Source organism: Lactuca virosa, chromosome 5 (assembly GCF_052849685.1).
Source record: "Lactuca virosa cultivar CGN04683 chromosome 5, Lactuca_virosa_CGN04683_v6, whole genome shotgun sequence".
NCBI classification, from domain to species: Eukaryota; Viridiplantae; Streptophyta; class Magnoliopsida; order Asterales; family Asteraceae; genus Lactuca; species Lactuca virosa.
In genome coordinates, this window is record NC_136430.1 from 200,924,319 (window position 1) to 200,950,374 (window position 26,056).

The following is a 26,056-nucleotide window of genomic DNA, read 5'->3' on the forward strand; positions in this document are numbered from 1 at the left end:
TAACGATTGTCTGTAACCTTTGTAAACCCACATAGATATTTCTCAACCTCATCCCATTCACCAGCTTGAACTTGTTCCTCAAAATATTTCATATTGAATAAAAAAGAAGATTCTTGTTCCAACCTATAAGCATGTGGTTCACATAAGAAAGTTAGCACAATGGTATTTGATGGTTGTTGGTTTGTAAGTCCGCATAAATGAGGTGATATAGAATAGAATGCTTCATTGATAAATTGTGAGGTTAAACCTCATATAAATAGGGTTACATAAGAGACCTAATCTAAATCCTAAAAGGCTTGGGCCTAAACCCTAATCACTTACATCCCCCCACAATTTGATCGGGAGAGGACGATTAAACTGGAAAAACAAAAACATAAAACATAACATAAATGAAGACAGCGGCAGCGACGGTGGCAGAGCTCTAACGATGACGGCTAACAACATCTACTCGTTGGAGAAGGAGAAAGAAGAAGCGGCGGCCAGCGGCGGGCGACGACTATCATGAAGTTGGCGACAGAGGAGTCCAAAGAAAAGCAGCGAGAAAGAAAGAGGGCACGAGCTACGGCGGACGGAGCCTATTCCGACTGACTCGGAAAATAGATCTAAGGAAGAGGCAAGTTGGGGAGAAGGCAGAAAGCAAACTTAAGGGCAAGAGCCATCCGATGAGGTTTGCTTTCTGCCTTCTCCCCAACTTGCAAAAAGGCAGAAAGCAAAATAATGTAGTTTCATCTTCTGTTTGAGAAATTGCTATATATGATCCCCAACTTGCGACAGAGGAGTCCAAAAAATAATGTAGTTTCATCTTCTGTTTGAGCAAACTTCAGGATTTTCAGATGGTGCTGTTGGAGACCACTGCAAAAAGGTTAAATCAATGAACCAATATTATCCTCAAACAGAAGATGAAACTACATTATTTTTTGGTGATCATATATAGCAATTTCTAAAACTAGGTAAGGTATGATATCTGTGTATTTACCAATCTCAAGCACTCCAGTTGGTGGTCATAAATAGCAATTTGACTTTCATGTGCCACAAGAAGATGAAGTTGATCATTGTGGAATTGAACTGTAGTTTTTCCAATCAGAGAGGAAGGATGACCAGGTGGCGACTGTATGCTTCTTGATTTCTTCTCCTCCCATCCAATAAGATCCCAGATAAATAGCTGAATATCCACTCAAAACATACAAACATTGTATTAGAAGTTAGAACAATCAGTAAAGGAAAATACTGTCTTACAAGAAACAGAAAATAAAGTGTACACCATTCCCCACACTTGCCTGAGCATCAGCTCCTGATGAAACAAGTGAAGTCCGTGAGAAAGCAAGTCCTGTAATCTGTTTCTGATGACCTCTGAGTTCGATTATGACCTATCAAAACCATCATAAGAGGTTACAATTCAACAAAATGTAATCTTCTAAGTTGTGAAGATTGCCACAATATATGCAAATTATATAAAACTGCTCAACAAAAAGCAACATCAGTTACCTCATCAAGTCTTGCATTGTAAATTTGTATAATTGAATCTTCCCTTCCTATCGCAGCAATATCATTGTCTTGTGGATGGAAAGCCAAGTATGTAGCTGTAGGGGGAGGACCCATGAAAGTTGCCATGACCTGCAGTGTGACACATTCCCATATTGGTATTTCAGAATTGCATAATAAAATTATATAAACATGTCTATTTTTTTAGTTAACAGACGATAAAAAACAATGCAGATATACCTTGAAAGTCATCATGTTGAACAGGGAGACTTTCCCACCAGATGCAGACATGACATAAGAATCATTCTTGGACAAAGCAATGCATGCTGCTGACTCCTCAGCAGGTTTACTCTCATTGACATCATTAGACATGAGAGCTCCATGTGTTGGTTGCCACAATTGTGGGACAATAGATGCAGTCGACTGTATGTGTACAAGAGAACAATCAGAATTCAATAAGTACAAATATATGTAAAATCTAGAGAATGTTTATCCGGCCCACAATACCTTCCCAGATGGATTGAGTTCACTTTGTTGCCATTTCCAGAGTTTATGAACGCCATTTGAAGCAAGTGCAAGCAAAGATAAGCCAGAATTTGTATAGGTCAACCGCATAACCTGAGGTTAAACATCTCAAGCTTAGATTAAAGTGGCTAGTAAATAAAGTATAACTGGAACTGGGAATAATAATTGATAAAGTGAAATAAATATTGCAAAGAAACATATCCATCCTGTAAATGGTAATACTGGACTTTTAACCCATTTTAGTTAACTTGGTTGACTACAGACTACTAATTAAGATACATGTCATATCTAATCCCCTCATGTTATGTCTATGACTACATACTACTAACAAGATACATGTCATATCTAATCCTCTCATGTTATGTCTATGAGGGTAATGGTAGAAGATGAAAAAGCATAATGTGCAAACCTACATCTACATCTATATTCACAAGTATACGTGTAAATAGGTCCTACACATTTTGTTGGAAATATTACAGCTGTACCTTATACAGCTGTTGACTGCTATATTTAACAGTTGTATATTGGCCTAAATTAGCTCTCTAATTGCCATTATATTAGATGTATTTTTAGACCTTAATTCTGTAATTAGAATAGATTATCTCTTTCCTATTAAGGCACATGGATAATTAAATCTAAAGGATTTAATTATAGTATTTATTTTAGATACCATTGTAAATATATAGTCAAATAGTTTACCGATTCTATCTCCTATTTTAGCTCCTAGTCAATTGTTGTATCACGGCTATAAAGCCTTCTCTGATTTTACATATAAAAAAACAATCGAATAAACATTCAACTCAATACCTTTATATGGTATCAGAGCTTCAATTGCTCCAACGAGTTGATCCTACACCTCTGACTCATCTTCATCTTATTTTCTCTTTCACACGCAATGGCCAAAACCACAATCCAAGTCACCGCTGCCACTCACTTCCCAATAAAACTCACCTCCAATAATTTTCCTGTCTGGAGACGTCAAGTTGAAGCCACCCTAATTGGGCTTGATCTTGATACTTTCATTACCGGTGATCAGCCACCTCCAAGCAAATTCTTGAGCGACAAAGACAACTCTACATCAAAAACAAACCCAGAATATCTCACCTGGTATCGCCAAGATCAAACCATCATCAGCGCCATTCTTGGCTGCTGCTCTGACTCAATTCAACCCTTAATTTCGTCTGCCACCACATCTAAAGAAGCCTGGGAGCGTCTCACAGCCAGCTTTGCAAGTGCCTCTAGATCTAGAGTCATATCTCTAAAATCAAAACTTGTAAAAAATCCAAAGGGCAATCGATCAATTGCTGAATTCCTCCAAGATATGCGGTCAATTGCAGATGACCTAGCTCTTGCACAGAGCCCTGTCACAGAAGAAGACCTACTCCTTCACATTCTATCTCAACTAGGTGATGAATATGGCACCATTGTTGCTACCATCAAGATACATGAAAACCCACTCTCACACTCTGAATTATTTGATAAATTGACTGACTTTGAGCGTGCCCTAAAGGAACACACAACCTCCACTACTTTTGTAATTACCACAGTTAACTATACCTCTCGGCAATCCAATCGCTCACATGGAAGACAAGACAATTCCACTTACCAGCGTGGCGGCTCAAACAATCGCTCCTCAAATCAGCAACAACGTGGTCCCACCAATCGCCCCAATTGGTCCTCAAATCCTGGTGGTAACCGTCAAAACAAATCCAACACCTTTTGTCAATTTTGTAACATCCCAGGCCCATGTGATTGCCGAAAACTCGCTAGATTTCTCCGAGAGAACAATGTTGTCCTTAACAATCTGCAGACAGCTCCACCAGTGGCCAATGTAACCATGACCGGCTCCTCTACCGTATCTCCACCCTGGTTATTCGATAGTGGTGCGTCTAATCACGTCACAGGTGATAGTTCCAATCTCCAACGCGTCTTAGATTATGGCGGTCCAGATGAAATAGTTCTTGGGAATGGTAAAACTTTACAAATTTCCCATGTTGGTTCCAAACACATACACACATCATCTAAAACACTTAATCTTCCAAATGTGTTATGTGTTCCACAATTAAAAAATAACCTTATTTCTGTTGCCAAAGGGGTTCTGTTAAATTTTTTCCCCATTCTTTTATTGTGAAGGATCTTCGCACGGGGGCGCTTCTCATGCGGGGGGAGAACTTTGAAGACGTTTATTATGCAAAGCTATCATCCAATCCGCAGCTTCACTTCACTATAAAAACATCCTCTTGTCATTGGCATCATACCTTAGGACATCCATCCACCAAAGTGTTTAAATGTCTTCTTTCTAAGTTAGGCCTTAGTTCTGCAGTTTCCAATATGCATTGTTCATCTTGTTCAATCAATAAAAGTCACAAATTGCCATTTGGCTCCAATTCTTTTGTTGTTTCTAAACCATTGCAACTACTATACACTGATGTATGGGACCTGTCCAAACCTCAATTAACAAATTCACCTACTATGTCATTTTTGTTGACTATTTCTCTAAATATGTGTGGTTCTACCCCATGAAAAAGAAATCAGATGTTACTACCATCTCCCCTCAATTCAAAACTCTAGTTGAAACCTTTCTTCAAACAGCCATTATATCGTTGTTTAGTGATAATGGTGATGAGTACATTGGTCTCACCTCATTCCTTAAAACACATGGCATATCCCACTACACCACTCCACCCCACACCCCTGAACAAAATGGCATTGCTGAAAGGCGTCATCGCCACATAGTTGAAACCGGGCTATCTCTCCTTCATTATGCTAAACTCCCGTTAACCTTCTGGTCACACGCTTTTGAAACCGCAGTCTACCTAATAAATTGATTACTAACCCCTACCATCCAAAATCACACTCCATATTATCAACTATTTGGTCAAACTCCAAATTACACCAAACTTAAGTCGTTTGGCTGCCTATGTTACCCCTGGTTACGCCCTTACACCACCTCCAAACTCCAACCACGCTCTACTCCATGTTTATTCCTTGGTTATTCCACCTCAAAATCTGCTTATAAGTGTTATGATCCCCTCACCTCTCGATTGTACCATTCCCGTCATGTCCAATTCATCGATAATCAATTTTCGTCCCTCTCCCCATCAGACTTATTTTTACCTACACCTGATCACTTTGTCATGACTCACTCCCAACATCAGCCCTCTCCATTATCACCAACATCCATCCCTATTCCTAATAGCAACAACGATGCACCCTCACCATCTCATATACTCACCTCCACCATACCACAACCTCCACAGCAATCTGATCCCACTCACATCGATTCATACTCTCCACAAAATCAGCTCACATCACCACCACAAGCTCCAAATTTTAACTCCAACCCCTCGGTCACAACAGATACTACCTCACCATCTCCTGTATCCTCGAAAACCCCAACATCAGCCCAGCCATCGATCTCATCATCTACTCAGAACTCACCTGCATCATCTCACACTGATGCTGTACCCACTCCAGACATTTCACCCTCACATACAGCCCGCCCACGCAAGAAAAACTCCAAATATTTCAACGATTCCTTTGTCAATACTACCACACTTCATCCTATACCCACAATAATTGAACCAAACACACACAATCAAGCCCTCAAAGATCCTAAGTGGCGTCATGCAATGGATCAAGAGTTCAATGCTCTTATGCAAAATGGAACCTGGGAACTAGTTCCTCCTAACAACCATACTCCAATCGGCTGTAAGTGGGTCTTTCGAGTCAAACGAAATCCGGATGGTACAATTTCAAAATATAAGGACCGTTTAGTAGCAAAAGGTTTCCTTCAACAACATGGTAAAGACTACTTTGATACCTTTAGTCCAGTTGCAAAACCTGTTACCATTCGTGTCATTCTCTCTCTTGCACTTTCTCATAATTGGAACCTTCGCCAACTCGATGTAAACAACGCTTTCCTTCATGGTACACTTCATGAAGAAGTCTTCATGACCCAACCACCTGGTTTTATTCATCCTAACTTCACAAAACATGTCTGCAAACTTCGAAAATCTCTCTACGGTCTGAAACAAGCTCCACGGGCTTGGTATATCAAACTCACTACATTCCTTCTCTCTTGTGGATTTCGAAAATCTCAAACTGATGCATCCCTGTTCATTTATAACCACAACAACATCTTATGTCTTTTTATAGTCTATGTAGATGATATTGTCCTCACTGGCAATAACAACCCATTTATCGATGCCTTCATAAAACTCTAGCCAATCGCTTCTCTATAAAAGACTTGGGACCCTTACATCATTTTATTGGTATCGAAGCTATTCCCACTCCTCATGGCCTATTCCTATCCCAACATCGTCATATCCAAAATCTTCTCACTCAATTCCATATGGATGGTGCTAAAGTGTCACACCCCGAAACCGTGATGGCGGAAACGTTCCGGGGTGGAGGACTTCATGCGTAGTATCACAACATTTGTATAGCAAGCATAGTAAACACAACCAAACATTGAATACAAATATGCAAAGTGTTTACATCAGTTTGAAACTTGTTTTAAATACATCAAAAGTATGTATAATATAGAAAACATGACTCTTATTGCTCCGGCTTCACCGAATTCCTGGAAGTACCTGTCTACTAATTCTCTGAGAATACAAGCAGTTTGAAAAATATCAGCATAAAGCTGGTGAGTTCATAAGCATTTAGTTTTATGAGAAAAATGTTCTTTGATTCTTTTGAAAAGTGTTCCTCAAGAAAATCCTATATTTTCTTATGAAAGGTAGTGTTGAAAGAGTATCTATTAGTAAAAGATAAACCATCACTTTTAGAAATCATGTTATCCGTCCTAGAGGTAGAGATGCCAGTTTAGAAATCCCTGAATACTATCTGTATATATATAAATAGTTTTATTACTCAAAATAAAACTCATGAAGGGTAGAGTCCGTAAACAAAGTTAGTTTATACTTAATTGTGAGTCGTATAACCATACTTGATATGACCGAGAGACCTTTATAACGTTCTTCAGACGTTAAGCTAAATGACATTTGTTCACCCCAGGCGTGCCCGCCTGACTGTAGCTAGCAGTTCAGGTGTGGGATTGTCAGTCCCGAATAGATCTATTTACAAATCTCACGTTCTCCCTCCAGGAGACTCTGGTTATACTAAAAGGATTTATCACTATACACCTAAGGGTACAATATTGAAGTAGCACCTCACAATTCTGTATAATCTAGTTTACTAGCGAGAAATCAGTATAAAACAGTAATTATCCTTGAATAAATGTACTTTATACTTCTGAGAAAACATATAACATAAACTAAATCTGCCATAGTTTATATATATTCATTTATGAAATTTGATTAAGTAGAGACTGCCTAGAGGATTATCCCAAACTATACCCATTATAGTTTATTAGAGTTGATATGGAAAATGCTTTGTAAAAACCTTTCTGAAAGCTATGAAGTTGTATTTCCCAAATAGAAGTTTCCCTTATGTTCAGCATATTACAAAAAGAGATAAAATATCCGAATATGTTATTAAACGTGGAAATCGTTGGACTGCATTAATAAGTTTAAAACTTTAACAAAATACTTAGCGTTGGCTTGTATTCCCCCCTGAAAACATTAAAAACACGGAAAATGTAGGGGTATGAACTCACCGTTTGACGTAGGATCTGGGTGTATGATCGGTTACGAATGTTGATTGTCAACCGATGTTTCGTACGCAAGTGGATCCTATTAACATGTGATAACACATATGTGTGTTAGAATTAGGGTGTTTCATGGCTAAACATGACGGAAAACCACCCTAAAGACTTGGAAATGCTTGTCGGGACCCTATATGATCAAACAAGGGAGGTGTACGGCCAAAAGGGTGTGTGTGCGGCCAGGGTGTGCGGTCAGCAGGTGTGTGCGGTTGCACACAGGAGTGTGCGGCCGTACAGTCCTCATTTGTGCCTGAAATGTCGATTTTGAGGTGTTCTTGTGCTAATACCAAGTTCTACTAGTGAATGAAGGCCAAACTCTTCACTTTGGAGAGCTTTAAGGTGTGTGCGGCCACCTTATGAAGGTGTGCAGCCGTACACCTTCAAAGGATGAAGAACACGAAGAACACCATGAGTTTTAGGCTTAGATTCAGGTGTCTTACCACTATAACAAGTTGAATGATGGAGTAGTTCACGTTTTTGAGGCCTTTTGAGTGTTCTTGGATGAAGTTTTTAGAGAGAGAAAGTAGAGAGAGAAAGTAGAGTGCAGCCAAATGAAAGGAATGAGTGAAGGGGTCACCCTATATAAATAGGGATGAGTGTGCGGCTGGAGGATGGGTGTGCGGCCACACATACACTCGGGTGTGCGGCCACACACTCATGTGTGCGGCCATACACGCGGGTGTGCGGCCACACACTCATGTGTGCGGCCATACACTCGGGTGTGCGGCCACACACTCATGTGTGCGGCCATACACTCGGGTGTGCAGCCACACACTCCTTTTGATGGAGTGTTTGGCCTTTTTGCAACCCTAAATCTTAAACCAACCCATCCCTAATTCAAACTTTGGTTGTACAAGGCTTTAGATCATCCAAACAGGCTCAAAACAATGCTAAAGATAGCTGAAACGAGTTTAACATTGATAGAATTTAACTAAGGTACAAGATAGAAGTTTCAGGTTGTCACATCATCCCCCCGTTAGAGGGAATTTCGTCCCGAAATTCAAGAATAGAGTACAATCATGAACTTGGAAAGGGATGAGGATACTTCTGCTTCATTGAATCCTCGCCCTCCCAAGTGAATTCAGGACCCCGCTTGGCATTCCAGCGGACCTTCACTATCGGGATGCGACTTTGCTTGGTACGTTTGACTTCACGGTCCATGATTTCAACAGGTTCTTCCACAAAACATAGACTTTCGTCCAGATCGATCTCGTCGAGATGAATCACAAGTGTCTCGTCGGACAGACACTTCTTTAGGTTCGATACGTGGAAGACAGGATGGACGTTGCTGAGTTCTCGGGGTAACTGGAGTTTGTATGCTACGGGACCGATCCTAGCAAGGATCTCGAATGGCCCAATGTATCTTGGGTTTAGCTTTCCACGTTTTCCGAAACGTATCATGCCTTTCCATGGTGAGACCTTCAAAATGACACGGTCACCGACCTGGAATTCCAAGGGTTTTCGTCGTTTATTGGCGTAGCTCTTTTGTCTATCTCGAGAGGCTTTCAGTCGTTCTCGGATTTGCACGATCTTTTCAGTCGTCTCTCGGATAATCTCAGGACCAGTGAGAGTGCTGTCGGGGACTTGACCCTTGACTAGCTGCGTGTCACCCACTTAAGCCCAGCACAGAGGGGATCTGCACTTGCAGCCATAGAGGGCTTCAAACGGTGCAGCCTTGATGCTGGTATGGTAGCTGTTGGTGTAGGAAAATTCGACCAAAGGTAGATGAGTGTCCCATGACGCGCCGAAGTCGATGACGCAGGCTCTCAACATATCTTCCAAGGTCTGAATTGTTCTCTCACTCTATCCATCAGTCTGCGGATGATAAGCCGTGCTCATATCCAATTTAGTTCCAAGAGCCTTCTGTAGTGATTGCCAGAATCTCGAGGTAAACCTCCTATCTCGGTCGGAGATAATGGATACAGGTACCCCATGAAGGCGAACTATCTCTTGAATGTAGATCCGTGTGAGTCTCTCCATCTTGAAGTTTTCTTTGATTGGCAGGAAGTGGGCGGACTTCGTCAACCGATCGACCATTACCCAGATGGCATCGTGCCCACTCGGAGATCTGGGTAACTTGGTGATAAAATCCATCGTTATCCTTTCCCACTTCCACTCAGGTATCTCTAGCTGATGGAGTAAACCTGAGGGCTTTTGATATTCGACCTTCACCTTGGCGCAAGTCAGGCACTTGCCCACGAAGGTAGCGATCTCTGATTTCATGTTCGGCCACCAATACAGTTTCTTGAAATCGAGGTACATCTTGTCCGAACCTGGGTGAACGGAGTATCTAGTCTTGTGAGCTTCGTTCATTATAACCTCTCTGTAACCACCGAACTTTGGGGTCCAGATCCGGTCCATGAAATAATAGACTCCGTCTCCCTTGATCTCTAGGTTCTTTTCCATTCCTCTCAAGGCTTCACCCGACATGTTCTCTGGTTTTAAGGCTTCCAGCTGAGCCTCCCTGATTTGCGCGGATAAATGGGAATGGATAGTCATGGTTAGAGCCTTCACTCTACGACCTGAGTACTCTTTTCGGATGAGGGCATCTGCCACCACATTGGCCTTGCCGGGATGGTAGCGGATTTCGCACTCGTAATCACTGAGTAACTCAACCCATCGACGTTGCCTCATGTTTAGCTCCTTCTGGTCGAAGATATGCTGCAAACTTTTATGGTCAGTGAAGATAGTGCACTTGGTTCCATAGAGATAATGTCTCCATATCTTTAACGCAAAGACCACTGCTCCCAACTCTAAATCGTGAGTTGTGTAATTGACCTCGTGCGTTTTCAACTGTCTCGAGGCGTAGGCGATGACCTTTCCTCGCTGCATGAGCACACAGCCTAGGCCCTGATTAGATGCATCACAGTAGACAACGAAGTCCTCCGTCCCTTCAGGCAGGGACAAGATAGGTGCGCTGCATAGGGCCCGCTTCAACGTTTGGAACGCACTGTCTTGCTTCTCACTCCAACAAAAGGGTAAACCTTTCTGAATCAGAGTGGTTAAGGGTTTGGCAATTCTGGAGAAATTCTGGATAAATTTGCGATAATAGCCAGCGAGACCCAAGAATTGTCGGATTTCTGTGGGCGTCTTCGGTGCAGACCAATTCTCTATCGCTTTGATCTTGGAAGGGTCCACGTGTATGCCTTCTTTGCTAACCACGTGACCAAGGAAATTCACCTTCCTGATCTAGAACTCACATTTTGAAAATTTTGCATATAGCTTCTCTGCCCTTAAGGTTTCCAGCACCTGCCTCAAATGTTGTTTATGATCATTCTCACTCTGCGAATAGACAAGTATATAGTCGATGAACACAATCACGAACTTGTCTAAGAAAGGGCGGCACACCCGATTCATCAGGTCCATGAATACTGTCGGTGCGTTGGTCAGACCAAAGGGCATTACCACAAACTCGTAGTGTCCATAGCGAGTTCGGAATGCTGTCTTGGGCACATCATTCTCGTGAACTCGCAACTGATGGTACCCTGATCTTAGATCGATCTTTGAGAAATAACTGGCTCCCTGAAGTTGGTCGAAGAGATCGTCGATTCTGGGTAAGGGATATCGGTTCTTGATGGTCAGCTTATTCAGCTCTCGGTAGTCAATGAACATCCGAAAGGATCCATCCTTCTTTTTCACAAATAAGATCGGAGCTCCCCAGGGTGAGGAACTCGGCCTTATGAATCCTTTGCTGATCAGCTCATTGAGCTGGCTGGATAATTCCTGCATTTCCGCTGGCGCTAAACGGTAAGGAGACTTAGCTACAGGAGTAGCTCCGGGGATCAAGTCGATGCGAAACTCAACTTGACGCTCGGGAGGAATTCCTGGGAGATCTTCAGGGAAGACATCAGGAAATTTGCAGACTTCGGGGATGCTCTCGAGGTCTTTACCCTCTTGTGTCTCATTAACGACATGAGCTAGAAACGCATGGCATTCCTTCCGCAGGTACTTCTGAGCTTTGACGCACAAGATGATACGAAGGTTTGAACTGAGTTTATCACCATAAATCATAAGGGCTTTGCTAGAGGGAAGGTTGAGACGAATAGCTTTTTCGAAACAAAGGATATCAGCATGATTGGGGCTCAACCAATCCATACCGATAATGACATCGAAACTCTTAATAGATACAGGCATAAGATCGACAGGAAATGAATGATTTCCTAAGGTAAGAGTACAGCCTATGAATATATCGTTCACGCTCTCTTTCTTTCCATTAGCCATCTCGACGGTGAACGTTTCGGTTAAAGGTTGGGATTTACATTTGATTAGATGTTTGAATGCATGGCTAACAAAACTCCTCTCCGCACCAGAATCGAAAAGAATGCATGCATGAGAGTTTTCAAGGAGGAACGTACCCGTAACAACGGTAGGATCAGTGACCGCTTCCTCCTGGCCCATTGCCAGCACCCTTCCTGCATTGCCACCTGTTGTCGCTTTGGGGCAGTTTCTTTTGAAATGCCCAACTTCTCCACATCTATAGCAGGCTTGGCTGGCACCCGCTCCAGGAGTCGGATTGGTTGGTTGGGCTGGTGCTCTGCAGTATCGGGTCGTGTGTCCCTTCCTTCCACAGTTGTTGCAATTCAAATCACGGCAGGGTCCGTGATGATGAAAAGTACACTTGTTGCACAGAGGTAGTTTCCCTGAATAACCACCGGTAGGAGCTTGGGTGGTTGGAACAGCAGTGGGAGTAGCAGTAGGAGTAGTAGCAGCGTGGACTGCCACTGTTTGTTGCTTCTTGGAGGGCTCCTGCGAAGACTGGCCCTTGCGTTTGTTCCAGAATTTCTTCTTCTTCTCACCACTCTCTTTTTGTGGCTCGGAGACAGCTGCCACCTCATCCAGATCGATTCCATGATCGATCAGAGTCTGTGCCAGATCCTTGGCGCTTTCAAAAGTAATCGGCCTAGCAGCCAAGACATTCCCTTTGGTTGGTTGCGTTAGTCCCCAAATGTACCTCTCGATTTTATTGCTTTCTGGGGTGACCATTCCCGGACAGAGGAGAGCCAGATCACAGAATTTCGCGGTGTAGGAAGCGATGTCGGAATCCATCATCTTCAAGTTCCAGAGTTCGTGCTCTAACTTTTGCACTTCGCCCCTCGGGTAGTATTCTGCAAGCATGAGTTCCTTCAGTCTTTCCCAACCCATGACATTAGCCACTGGCAGGGTTAGGGTTTTGACTCGACCATTCCACCAGGTCAAAGCTCTGTCGGTGAAGGTGCAGGCGGCGAACTTCACCTTGTTTGCTTCAGAACAGACGCAAATTTCGAAGATGGATTCGATCTTCTCGAACCATCGAGTCAAAGCGATGACACCTCCATTTCCGTCGAAGGATTTGGGTTTTGCAGTCATGAAGTCTTTGTAGGAACACTCTTTTTGATATCCCTGACTTCCATCTTGTCTCTGAGGGTCGGTTCCACCCCCAGCCCCACCAGCATTCACTTGTGCCATTGCTGCAGTCACGACGGCTGTAACTGCTGCCTGAAACATGACAGGGTGGAACTGAGGAGGTGGTGGTGGCGGCGGAGTGTCGTCGTTCCTTCTGATGGGTCTTGGTCGGGGAGGCATCTTGTTCTAGAAACAATCAGGAAGAAGAGGATGGTAAGTCCTCGAGATATATAAAAATAATATATATCTCATCCTGATAATAATAGTGTTCTACCCAGCGATAAGCACGGAAAGTTTACTAATGCAAGTAAGTTATTGCCTAAGGAAGAAGAGGTAGCAACATTTAGAGTGAATCTGTATACTGAGTTTGGCTCTAGCTAAAATACTCTTATAGTATTTTATGTGAGATGATTTTGGTAAGTTTTAGGCCTGCTGTAACACCACAGTCACTCCCAAGCACATGTTGGTCATGTCTCGGCTGAATATAGTTGATCAGGCTATATTCACCCTAGACATGATTACATAACTGCACAGGTTTAACCTCAGTGTCCAATATCCAAATACTTTTGTTTTGTTCTACTTACGACACAGATTTTGATACTCGGGTATGCTTATATACTTTTATAAAAATACTTGTATTTTTGAAAGTATACTTTTAGTTTAGAGCACTTAGGCCCCTTAATATTTATAGTTGTATACCATGTAAGGTTCGGTATACTTAGTTCACTATAAACAAGGGCTCTGATACCAATCTGTCACACCCCGAAACCGTGATGGCGGAAACGTTCTGGGGTGGAGGACTTCATGCGTAATATCACAACATTTGTATAGCAAGCATAGTAAACACAACCAAACATTGAATACAAATATGCAAAGTGTTTACATCAGTTTGAAACATGTTTTAAATACATCAAAAGTATGTATAATATAGAAAACATGACTCTTATTGCTCCGGCTTCACCGAATTCCTGGAAGTACCTGTCTACTAATTCCCTGAGAATACAAGCAGTTTGAAAAATATCAGCATAAAGCTGGTGAGTTCATAAGCATTTAGTTTTATGAGAAAAATGTTCTTTGATTCTTTTGAAAAGTGTTCCTCAAGAAAATCCTATATTTTCTTATGAAAGGTAGTGTTGAAAGAGTATCTATTAGTAAAAGATAAACCATCACTTTTAGAAATCATGTTATCCGTCCTAGAGGTAGAGATGCCAGTTTAGAAATCCCTGAATACTATCTGTATATATAAGTAGTTTTATTACTCAAAATAAAACTCATGAAGGGTAGAGTCCGTAAACAAAGTTAGTTTATACTTATTTGCGAGTCGTATAACCATACTTGATATGACCGAGAGACCTTTATAACGTTCTTCAGGCGTTAAGCTAAATGACATTTGTTCACCCCAGGCGTGTACGCCTAACTGTAGCTAGCAGTTCAGGTGTGGGATTGTCAGTCCCGAATAGATCTATTCACAAATCTCACGCTCTCCCTCCAGGAGACTCTGGTTATACTAAAAGGATTTATCACTATACACCTAAGGGTATAGTATTGAAGTAGCGCCTCACAATTATGTATAATCTAGTTTACTAGCGAGAAATCAGTATAAAACAGTAATTATCCTTGAATAAATGTACTTTATACTTTTGAGAAAACATATAACATAAACTAAATCTGCCATAGTTTATATATATTCATTTATGAAATTTGATTAAGTAGAGACTGCCTAGAAGGTTATCCCAAACTATACCCATTATAGTTTATTAGAGTTGATATGGAAAATGCTTTGTAAAAACCTTTCTGAAAGCTATGAAGTTGTATTTCCCAAATAGAAGTTTCCCTTATGTTCAACATATTACAAAAAGAGATAAAATATCCGAAAACATTAAAAACACGGAAAATGTAGGGGTATGAACTCACCGTTTGACGTAGGATCTGGGTGTATGATCGGTTACGAATGTTGATTGTCAACCGATGTTTCGTACGCAAGTGGATCCTATTAACATGTGATAACACATATGTGTGTTAGAATTAGGGTGTTTCATGGCTAAACATGACGGAAAACCACCCTAAAGACTTGGAAATGCTTGTCGGGACCCTATATGATCAAACAAGGGAGGTGTACGGCCAAAAGGGTGTGTGTGCGGCCAGGGTGTGCGGTCAGCAGGTGTGTGCGGTTGCACACAGGAGTGTGCGGCCGTACACAAGAGTGTGCGGCCGTACACTCCTCATTTATGCCCGAAATGTCGATTTTGAGGTGTTCTTGTGCTAATACCAAGTTATACTGGTGAATGAAGGCCAAACTCTTCACTTTGGAGAGCTTTAAGGTGTGTGCGGCCACCTTATGAAGGTGTGCGGCCGTACACCTTCAAAGGATGAAGAACACGAAGAACACCATGAGTTTTAGGCTTAGATTCAAGTGTCTTACCACTATAACAAGTTGAATGATGGAGTAGTTCACGTTTTTGAGGCCTTTTAAGTGTTCTTGGATGAAGTTTTTAGAGAGAGAAAGTAGAGAGAGAAAGTAGAGTGCAGCCAAATGAAAGGAATGAGTGAAAGGGTCACCCTATATAAATAGGGATGCATGTGCGGCTGGAGGATGGGTGTGCGGCCACACACTCGTGTATGCGGCCATACACTCGGGTGTGCGGCCACACACTCATGTGTGCGGCCATACACTTGGGTGTGAGGCCACACACCCGGGTGTGCGGCCATACACTCGGGTGTGCGGCTACACACTCATGTGTGCGGCCATACACTCGGGTGTGCAGCCACACACTCATGTGTGAGGCCATACACTCGGGTGTGCGGCCACACACTCGGGTGTGCGGCCATACACTCAGGTGTGCGGCCACACATTCATGTGTGTGGCCACACATTCATGTGTGTGGCCACACACTCCTTTTGATGGAGTGTTTGGCCTTTTTGCAACCCTAAATCTTAAACCAACCCATCCCTAATTCAAACTTTGGTTGTACAAGGCTTTAGATCATCCAAACAGGCTCAAAACAATGCTAAAGATAGATGAAACGAGTTTAACATTGATAGAATTTGACTAAGGTACAAGATAGAAATTTCGGGTTGTCACATAAAGACGTGGCTACCCCTCTAAACTCTTCTCAAGTTCTCCACCCTATGGATGGGTCACCAAGCGTTGATCCGACACCGTACCGCAAATTGGTAGGCTCTCTTCAATATCTTGCATTTACACGACCTGATGTTTCTTTTGCTGTTAATCGGTTAGCCCAATTTATGCATGCTCCTATCGAGAATCATTGGCAAGCTCTAAAACGGGTTCTACGGTATCTCAAGGGCACAATACACCATGGACTCTTTTTCAAACGAGGCTCCCCGCTACATTTAACAACTTTTTCTGATTCAGATTGGGGAGGTATACTACATGGGGGTCGTTTAACTACTGCCTACATACTATATTTGGGGTCCAACATCATCTCCTGGAAATCATCACGACAAAAATCTGTCTCCCGGTCCTCCACCGAGGCAGAATACAAAGCTTTGGCAAATGCAGCTTCTGAAATCTCATGGGTTCAACACTTACTCAATGATCTTGGTGTTCCTCAGTCTCTACCACCTACGTTATTTTGTGATAACACAGGTGCCACCTATCTATGTGCCAACCCAGTCTACCATTCACGCATGAAACACATCGCATTGGACTATCATTTTGTCAGAGAAAAGGTTACAACTGGTACGTTAAAGGTTTTGCATATTCACTCAAATGATCAACTTGCTGATGCACTTACCAAACCTCTTAGTCGCGGTCCATTTATTCGTTTACGATCCAAGATTGGAGTCTCCGATGGATCCTCCATCTTGCGGGGGCGTATTAAGGCACATGGATAATTAAATCTAAAGGATTTAATTATAGTATTTATTTTAGATACCATTGTAAATATATAGTCAAATAGTTTACCGATTCTATCTCCTACTTTAGCTCCTAGTCAATTGTTGTATCACGGCTATAAAGCCTTCTCCTGTATACTGATTTTACATATAAAAAAACAATTGAATAAACATTCAACTCAATACCTTTATATTTCCTAGTTTAGGCTAATTCTTTCCTGTATATAAACAGTTGTGATGTGAATAAGAAAAAGACTGAAAAGTTTTCATCTTTTGTTTCACGGTATCAGAGCAGGTCCATCCTAGACCTGATCAAACATCTCTGTTTTATTTCCTAAGTTTTATTTCTCTCTAAACTAAACTACTTATGGCCGGGGGAAACCAATCCGATGTCACAAGCGATTCTGCTTCATCTGCAGCAAAATCCACTCTCCTCTCTACTCCTGACCTCGAACATACTCTGCAAATCACCCAACACAAACTTAATGGGTTGAATTTCAGAGAATAGTATCAATCTGTTTTGCTGGTCATCCGAGGGAAAGGGAAAGTAGGCTATCTTACTGGTGAAACTTGTCAACCAAAACATGACGATTCAGGTTATCAACAATGGGCATGAAGCAGAAAACTCCATTATCATGACATTACTTATCAACTCCATGGAGGCACGAATCAGCAGAACATTTTTATTCTACAGCAGCGCTCACGAAATCTGGAAAGGTGTCCAAGATATGTACTCAGATCTTGAAAACACATCTCAGTGTTTCGAGATTCGCTCAATCCTAAGATCCACTCGCCAAGGAACAATGACGGTTACTGAGTATTACAACCGGTTAGTTGATTTATGGCATAATATGGACTTATTCTATTCTATTCCTTGGAAGTGCAGTGATGATGGAAACACATATAACCAAATGCTTGAAAAAGACAGAGTTTTTGATTTTCTTCAAGGACTTAATAAGGATCTTGATGAAGTAAGAGGGCGTATTCTTGGAGTCAAACCGCTGCCTTCTCTTAGAGAAGTTTTTTCTGAAGTTCGTAGAGAAGAAAGCCGACGTAGAGTTATGCTCACATCAAACAAGGGCATTTTTCCGGAAGAACAACCGCAAGGATCAGCCCTTATGTCTTCTCATTCTCAAAATCATAAGGCAAACAAGGATGCTCGTCATTGGTGCGAACATTGCAAGAAACCTTTCCATACGAAGGCAACCTGCTGGGAAATACATGGAAAGCCAAAGGATTGGAAGTCACGAAGCCAGCGTAGAGAAACTCCTTCTGCTCATGTGGTCGAGCAAACCCAGCCACTAAGCTCCGACATCAACAAACTCACTCCACAAAATATGGAGACTCTAAGGTCCCTTCTCCGTGAATTACAATGCTCTGGAGCACCTGAACCAGCCCCTAAAATAGCAACTACACATCACGGTAACATAAAAATGTCTCTGTTAACAAAGAAAACAGATTTAGATGACTGGATTGTTGATACCGGTGCCTCCGATCTTATGACCGGAGATTGTAGAAACTTAACCAACTATAGAACATGTGGTGATGAACTTGGAGTATGTGTGGCAAATGGCACTGTGTTACCGGTTATAGGAATGGGTGATACAAAGTTTCATGGACTTCACTTAAAATCAGTCCTTCACGTGCCACATTTAAAATATAATCTTCTGTCTGTGAGAAAATTAACAAAAGATCAAAACTGTCAAGTAATTTTTCTTTGTGATTTTTGTGTATTTTAGGATCTGCGTTCGGGGAAGATGATTGGCAATGCTAAGGTACAACGTGGTCTCTACTACCTCACTGGTCATTCTCATTTTCCAACCTCGTGTCTAGCACTATTTGCATCAAGTATCTTAAATTCTGATGTAATCCTTTGGCATAAACGGTTAGGACACCCTAGTTTTCAGTATATGAAGCTTTTGTATCCAAACCTCTTCATCAATAAAGATGTCTCTTCATTTTATTGTGAATCATGTATTCTTGCAAAACAAACACGAAGAAACTACCCCATTCGTGTATACCAACCCTCAAAACCATTCCATATTATACATAGTGATATTTGGGGTCCTTCTCGTGTCAAGGAACTAAGTGGCAAGAGTTGGTTCATCACCTTCATAGATGACCATACTCGTGTATGTTGGGTTTTTCTTATAAAAAACAAATCGGATGCTGCGGATGTGTTCATAAAAATTTCACAGCATGATAAAAAACATATTCCAAAGCAATATTCTCATACTTCGAACAGACAATGAGGGGGAATATGTCTCTAGTAACTTAGGAAGATACCTCTCAGAAAATGGTATTTTACATTAGAGTTCGTGTGCTTCAACTCCCTAGCAAAATGGGATTGCCGAGCGTAAAAATCGGCATCTTTTAGAGGTATCACGTTCAATCATGTTCTCTAGTCATGTGCCACAATCTTTTTGGGGAGAATCAATCCTAACTGCTTCCTATCTAATAAACCGACTTCCCTCAAAACCTTTAAAATTCCAAACACCAATCAGTGTTCTTCAAAAAACCTTTCCCGAATCCAGAGTAGTTAATTCTCTTTCTCGAAAAGTTTTTGGGTGTTCAGCATTTGTTCACAATATCAGTCCCAACAAAGGAAAACTTGATCCAAAATCAACAAAATGTGTATTTGTAGGTTACTCGTCTACACAAAAAGGGTACAAATGTTTCAACCCCCACACAAAAAGGTTCTCTACATCTTATGATGTCACATTTCTTGAAAATCTGCCATTTTACTCTTATGATTCTCTTCAGGGGGAGACTTTAAATGAAGAGAATCATTGGGATCCATCTATATCTCTTCCAATGTTGCCTATTTCTGAGTCTATATCACCATCTATCCATCTATATCTCTTCCAATGTTGCCTATTTCTGAGTCTATATCACCATCTATCCATCTATATCTCTTCCAATGTTGCCTATTTCTGAGTCTATATCACCATCTATACCCACGGTAACAGAAAATATCATCCTTGAACCAATTCAAATTTCGGAACCTGTTCAAAGAGAAGAGCCATCTTTACATGTCTACTCAAGAAGACCACGTGTAACTCAACAAAACCAGCCATCAGAACCAACTTCAGATCCTCTACAAGAATTGCAGAAAGAAAAATCCAAAGTGGATGATCTTGATGCTCCTATTGCAATCCGAAAAGGGTAAGATCTTGTACTCAACATCCTATTTCAAAACACTTGTCCTATGAAAGGTTATCTAAAAATCACAGGGCCTTTGTATCTCAACTTGATGACACCACTATTCCTTCAAACATTCATGAAGCGTTAAAGGATCCAAAGTGGAAGGAAGCAGTCTTTGAAGAATTAAAAGCATTAAATGAAAACAAGACATGGGAAGTTGTTGATATGCCTAAAGGAAAGAAATTAGTAGGTTGTAAATGGATTTTTATTGTGAAAGTTGGCAAGAATGGGATTATTGAGAGATACAAAGCCCGTCTGGTTGCTCGAGGATATACTCAAACATATGGAATCGATTATGAACAAACATTTGCACCTGTTGCAAAGCTAAATTCCATAAGAGTATTGTTATCCATCGCAGCTAATCTTGACTGGAAATTACATCAAATGGATGTACCAAATGCTTTCTTAAATGGTACACTAGAAGAAGAGGTGTACATGAAGCTACCCCTTGGTTTCGAGCACAAAGAAAAAACCGGATCAGTATGCAAACTGAAAAAAGCTTTATATGGGTTAAAGCAATCTCCCAGAGCTTGGTTTACTCATTTCAGCAAGGTAATGAAGAATTTTGGATATCGCCAAGGACAAGCAGATCACACTCTGTTTGTTAAAGAGTCAAAGAACAAAAAACGATGTTTCTTGATTGTATATGTCGATGACATAATAATCACCGGAGATGATGTCGACGAGATCAACAACCTCAAACGGCTACTGCAATCAGAATTCAAAGTCAAGGATCTAGGAAAATTACAATATTTTCTTGGAATAGAAATTGCTAGAAGCAAAGATGGAATCTTCATTTCACAAAGAAAATATATCCTAGAACTCCTACAAGAGACAGCAAAGCTTGGTTGCCGACCAGCAACTACTCCAATAGAAAAGAACTGGAAAGAAAAGTTGACTGAAGAAGACCCTCCAACAAATAGAGAAAGATACCAACGAATAGTGGGAAAGCTGATTTATCTATCACTCACTAGGCCGGATATTGCCTATAGTGTTAGCCAAGTAAGTCAATTTATGCACGCTCCAACTATTCGCCATCAAAATGCAGTTGATCAAATCCTTAGATATCTGAAGGGAACACCTGGAAAAGGAATGCTTTATAAAAAAACCAAGAACCGAAAGATTGAGGAATTTACTGATGCACATTGGTCAAATAGCAAATCAACAACAGGGTACTGTAACAAGTTTTGGGGAAATGTGGTCACTTGGAGAAGCAAAAAGCAATCACTCGTGTCAAGAAGTAGTACTGAAGCAGAGTATCGTGCTATTGCACAAGGAATTTGTGAGTTAATATGGTTGGACAGATTATTAATAGAATTGAAAATTGATGTTAATGGTCAACTACACCTCTACAGTGATAGTCAACCAGCGATTGCAAATGTTCATAATTCTATACAACATCATCGTATGAAACATGTCCGTATTGATAGGAATTTCATCAAGTCGAAGATTGAAAGTGGAAAGATAAAGCTCTCATATGCTCCCTCAACCGATCAAGAAGCTGATATCCTGACAAAAGCACTGTTGAGAATAAGTTTTGAGTCAAATGTATCCAAGTTGGGAATGATTTATATACATTCACCAACTTGAGGGGAGGTGTTGGAAATATTACAACTGTACCTTATACAGCTGTTGACTGCTATATTTAACAGTTGTATATTGGCCTAAATTAGCTCTCTAATTGCCATTATATTAGATGTATTTTTAGACCTTAATTCTGTAATTAGAGTAGATTATCTCTTTCCTAGTTTAGGCTAATTCTTCCCTGTATATAAACAGTTGTGATGTGAATAAGAAAAAGACTGAAAAGTTTTCATCTTTTGTTTCACATTTAAACTAAAAAGATTTCTGAAAGGGAAGCATAGCAATAGAAACCGGACATTCTAAAATCTACAAGTGCAAATTGATGAAAGTTTTATGAGAATGAGGATGCATGTCCCCACTGAATTTGACCTATAAGTGGCCAAATGGAGCTATATGGAACGCACCTTGCTGGCATCCATTGAATCTGGCAAACGTAGAGCTTTAAGGTGAAAGGAATCAACTATATCAGGGAACTCCCAGCTTTGTTTATTAGTCTGCAATGTACACATACACTAGAAAATTAGTTGACCATAATAGAACCATAATAAATGGTTTTATTATTTCTTATGACTAGCTCAAGAACAAGAGAGAACAGAAAGAAAATGATTAAAGAAATTTTCTGAAAAACTCAGTTTATATGTACAGCTATAACAAAGCTTATATATATATATATATATATATATATATATATATATATATATATATATATATATATATATATATATATATATATGGAATAGTTCAAATAAAAACGGTAAATAGTGTGAGAACGTAAAAAAACAATTTTTTATGTTATTATTCTGCAATGAATTTGATATCGGCAGCTTTATGTCATTATTCAGCAATGAATAAATGAATAGTCAAAGTTTAAAACTAAAATTAGAATTTACTACAAAAATGAACATACATTAGTTTATAATAGAATAATAACATTGTAATGAATATATCAGAATAATAATATAAAAATAGTGTTTTTACGTTCTCACAATATTTACTGTTTTTATTTGAACTTACTATATATATATATATATATATATATATATATATATATATATATATATATATATATATATATACTAACAGATGTTTATTAACAACTTGAAACTTGTTAACTTGCTTCATCAGAAAATTTTGGCATGGAATTTTCTGCTTACCCACTTGAAAAGGATGTGATAGTTTGTGGTTTAGATTTCTAGAGAATTAGATTGCCTCCAACTAAAATGTAGTAGCCAATAAGGGATCTTTTGAAATGAGAGCAGTAAGCTTGCAAACATAAATTCGAGTATGAAGCAGTAAACATTGAGAAGGATGTTTGTTGAGATTTCTAAGAATTAGTCTAGCTTTGCATCTTTATACTAAGATGGGTAAATGGGATTGAAAAGGAAACTTTCAAGAGGTTTTAATACGTATTTATGATTACTTTCTATTAGCCCGTTTTTTAAAGTGTCCTAGTGCAACTAGTTAGATGTCCTATGGAGGAAATATATGTGGTTGCTTCAATTCCTGAATCCAATTCCAAATCATTATTAGATATTACGATTTGGATTTTGGAACTAAAGTGAGTTGAGGCCATGTCTAATTATCTATGAAGCCTAAAGTAATGTAAAGAGCATTACTTTTTTAGATGATCAGTACAAGTTACATCGTTTAAATCATCTTCAATGAATAGAAAATATGTACAACCATTGTAGGTAGAAACATGTAAGTTCCCAACAAATCAATATGTATTATATATTGTGAGCAAAAAAAGAAGTCAATGTCACATTGTTCTAAGACAAACAACACAGCAAGAGTACAAAGAACTATATCGTGTTGGAAATGTATACAACTTACTTGATATTCGAGTGCAGTTTCAAGCATTCTGACGATATCCGTCATTGACGGACGTTCTTCACGATCTCTCTTCAAGCATCGATAAGCTATTGTTGTAAAAGCCCTCAATGAATTATGGTTTATTTCATCTCGTATATAACCATAAATAATTGTATGTATTTTTTTTTGTTCGTAGCATTCTCGCGCCAACCCTGTTAAGGGACGGTCATCGTTTTTACAAATACACAACCTCCCACACAATACTCGAACAATACCACACCGAGAGAGTAAACATCAGACTCCTTTGTTAGAAACCCAGTCTCCGCGTATAGCGGATCACAATATCCAACCGTGCCTACTGCAGAGGTGAAAAGAAATGTGAACTTGCTAGCTTTAGCAAATTTGGACAGTCCAAAGTCTGATATCTTTGCGTTCCAATTTTCATCCAATAGGATGTTGGAACTTTTGATGTCACGATGCAACACTCTAACGTGGGTGTCGACGACAGAATTGTGAAGGTATGCTAATCCACGGGCCATCCCAATGCATATCTTCAAGCGTTGGATCCAAGTTAAAGCATTGCTATTGAGCTGAAAGTCTAGACTTCTCTTGGATGCATATTCATAAACAAGAATCTTCTCATCACTCTCGTCACAAAATCCTAACAGATGGACCAAATTTTCATGTTTGTAAAGTGATAGCATTGTGATTTCCTTCCAAAACTCAGGGTTTCCTTGCCCAAATGCACGGTCTAAACGCTTGAAAGCAACCATTGACTGCCCCTTCGAATGGACGATTTCTCCCTTATACACATTCCCAAATCCTCCTCTTCCGATCCAATTCTCAAGAGAGAAGTTGTTGGTTGCAGATTTTATGGCTTCTAACGTTATTTTGAGGTGTTCAAACTCTCTTATATGAGACATTGTTTTGATGACCGAACAAAGGGCTGACAAATAAATTAGGAACAAGCACTACAGAACAAGTTTACCAGAAACAAGTTCAGAATTAGTAGTTAAACAACACAGCAGATCAGCCAACAGTCAATCAGCAATTGCAGTGAAAACTGTGTATTTGCTTGAAGCTAAACCATCATAGTCCAAAGTCAACGTAAGCCCTGCTTGACTTTTGCATTTCAGATCTGATAACAAATTTTCATCATAACTACGTTACGCAAGAAGAAACCAGATGTTATGAAAGAGTCAACTAGTTGACTTGGGATCGCGGCTCGAACCAGTAAAGCAACAGAAATCGAAGAAACGAATTTGCTAAGGAATTGGATAGAGCAGCTTATCTGAACAAATTTACAGGCCTTAAATAAAGCTTTTGTACAAATTATCGGTGTCGCCGTGTCGTTACTGTACTGTCTTCGGCGTAGCAGCAACCTTCACTGACCCACCATTTCAGACGAGCGAGGAAGATAGCTGGTGTCAGGAAGACTCAGAGTTGCAAAGGCTTTGTTTGTTTATGATTTTTTTGTTGGGTTTTGACTTGTCATTTTATTATTATTATTATTATTATTATTATTATTATTATTATGTCTTTTCTATTTTGATTATGATTTTATTTCGTAATTTAGTCCCATTTTCATTTTTATTGTGCTCATATATTTAATTGGAATAGAATTTCATCAAAAGTCGAAACTTTTATTATTTTATTTTGAGAAAATTACAAAAATAGTCCACAACTTTAGTTATGTACTTTTCTTAAATCAAGTCCTAAGTTTTCAATACAGACATTGGACATTGATTGTTACTAAAGTCATTTCTAATACATTGAACTCATATAAATTCAATAAATTGGTACATCATTTCATACACTGTATAATTTTATCTATTAAACTCTATATTTCATTAAACTCTATATAATTCAATAGATCGTCACATCGTATATTATGTTCTTTTTGGCTATTATTATTTTGTAAATAATTACTTGGCATGAAATTAAAATTTAAAACTACAATTATAAATAAGAGTAATTAAAAATTAAAAATTGCAAATTTGAAATATAAAATAATATATATATATATATATATATATATATATATATATATATATATATATAGGGTTAGGTTATTTTGTTTCTAGTAACTATTGTTTGCCAGAATGCACAGATCTGGACCATCGGATGGAATATAATCAAAGGTCATGATATGAGGGTCTATTATAGTAGAATAGGATAACATATACCATATAATCACACAAATTTCAGCATAAGACATTTTAGTCAATTAACCTATATTAAAAAAGGAAATTTTCAGATTTTTAGGGATAATTAATTCCTTTATTTTTAAAAATCTGAATATTTTAAATTAATTCAAAATTAAAAATCTGATTTTATTCTGTCAGAATGATAGAATGTTAACCATAAACTAGTAAATATATTTTTCGATTTTATTCTCTCTGACAGAATGTCAACCATAAACTAGTAAATACATTCTGAAAAGAATACACAAAATCAATTCTTGAACTAATAATATACCAAATAATTACATTGTATGATTGTGATTCATTGAATAATAACAACATTCTGAAAGAAAAA

General features: G+C 39.5%; 1 protein-coding gene and 1 pseudogene across 4 annotated transcripts; both read right to left on the reverse strand.

Annotated features, from left to right (window-relative positions):
* On the reverse strand, nt 1-24,967 carry LOC145115051 (protein TOPLESS-RELATED PROTEIN 2-like). Of its 4 annotated transcripts, none has more exons than XM_079051198.1 (8): nt 23,540-24,967; nt 22,111-22,200; nt 1,990-2,100; nt 1,723-1,905; nt 1,486-1,614; nt 1,278-1,367; nt 977-1,162; nt 1-123 (listed from the first exon to the last, which is right to left on the reverse strand). In XM_079051198.1, exons 1-8 carry the CDS (start codon nt 23,582-23,584, stop codon nt 79-81), a joined length of 879 nt encoding a protein of 292 aa, XP_078907324.1. In that variant the 5' UTR covers nt 23,585-24,967; the 3' UTR covers nt 1-78. The 4 variants fall into 4 exon arrangements, with proteins under 4 accessions (XP_078907324.1, XP_078907323.1, XP_078907325.1 ...); XM_079051197.1 differs by lacking the exon at nt 1-123 and adding an exon at nt 204-852; XM_079051199.1 differs by lacking the exons at nt 1-123; nt 22,111-22,200; nt 23,540-24,967 and adding exons at nt 204-852; nt 7,631-7,888.
* LOC145112230 (serine/threonine-protein kinase CDG1 pseudogene) lies at nt 23,734-24,441 on the reverse strand (annotated as a pseudogene).
* Nucleotides 24,968-26,056: the final 1,089 nt, after the last annotated feature.

Coding starts and splice junctions, on each gene's coding strand:
- LOC145115051 (XM_079051197.1), bottom strand. CDS start 23,584: ATGACGGATATCGTCAGAATGCTTGAAACTGCACTCGAATATCAA. Junction 1,615..1,722: donor TCAACATGATGACTTTCAAG/GTATATCTGCAT, acceptor GTCACACTGCAG/GTCATGGCAACTTTCATGGG. Junction 1,163..1,277: donor CATCAGGAGCTGATGCTCAG/GCAAGTGTGGGG, acceptor GTGGATATTCAG/CTATTTATCTGGGATCTTAT.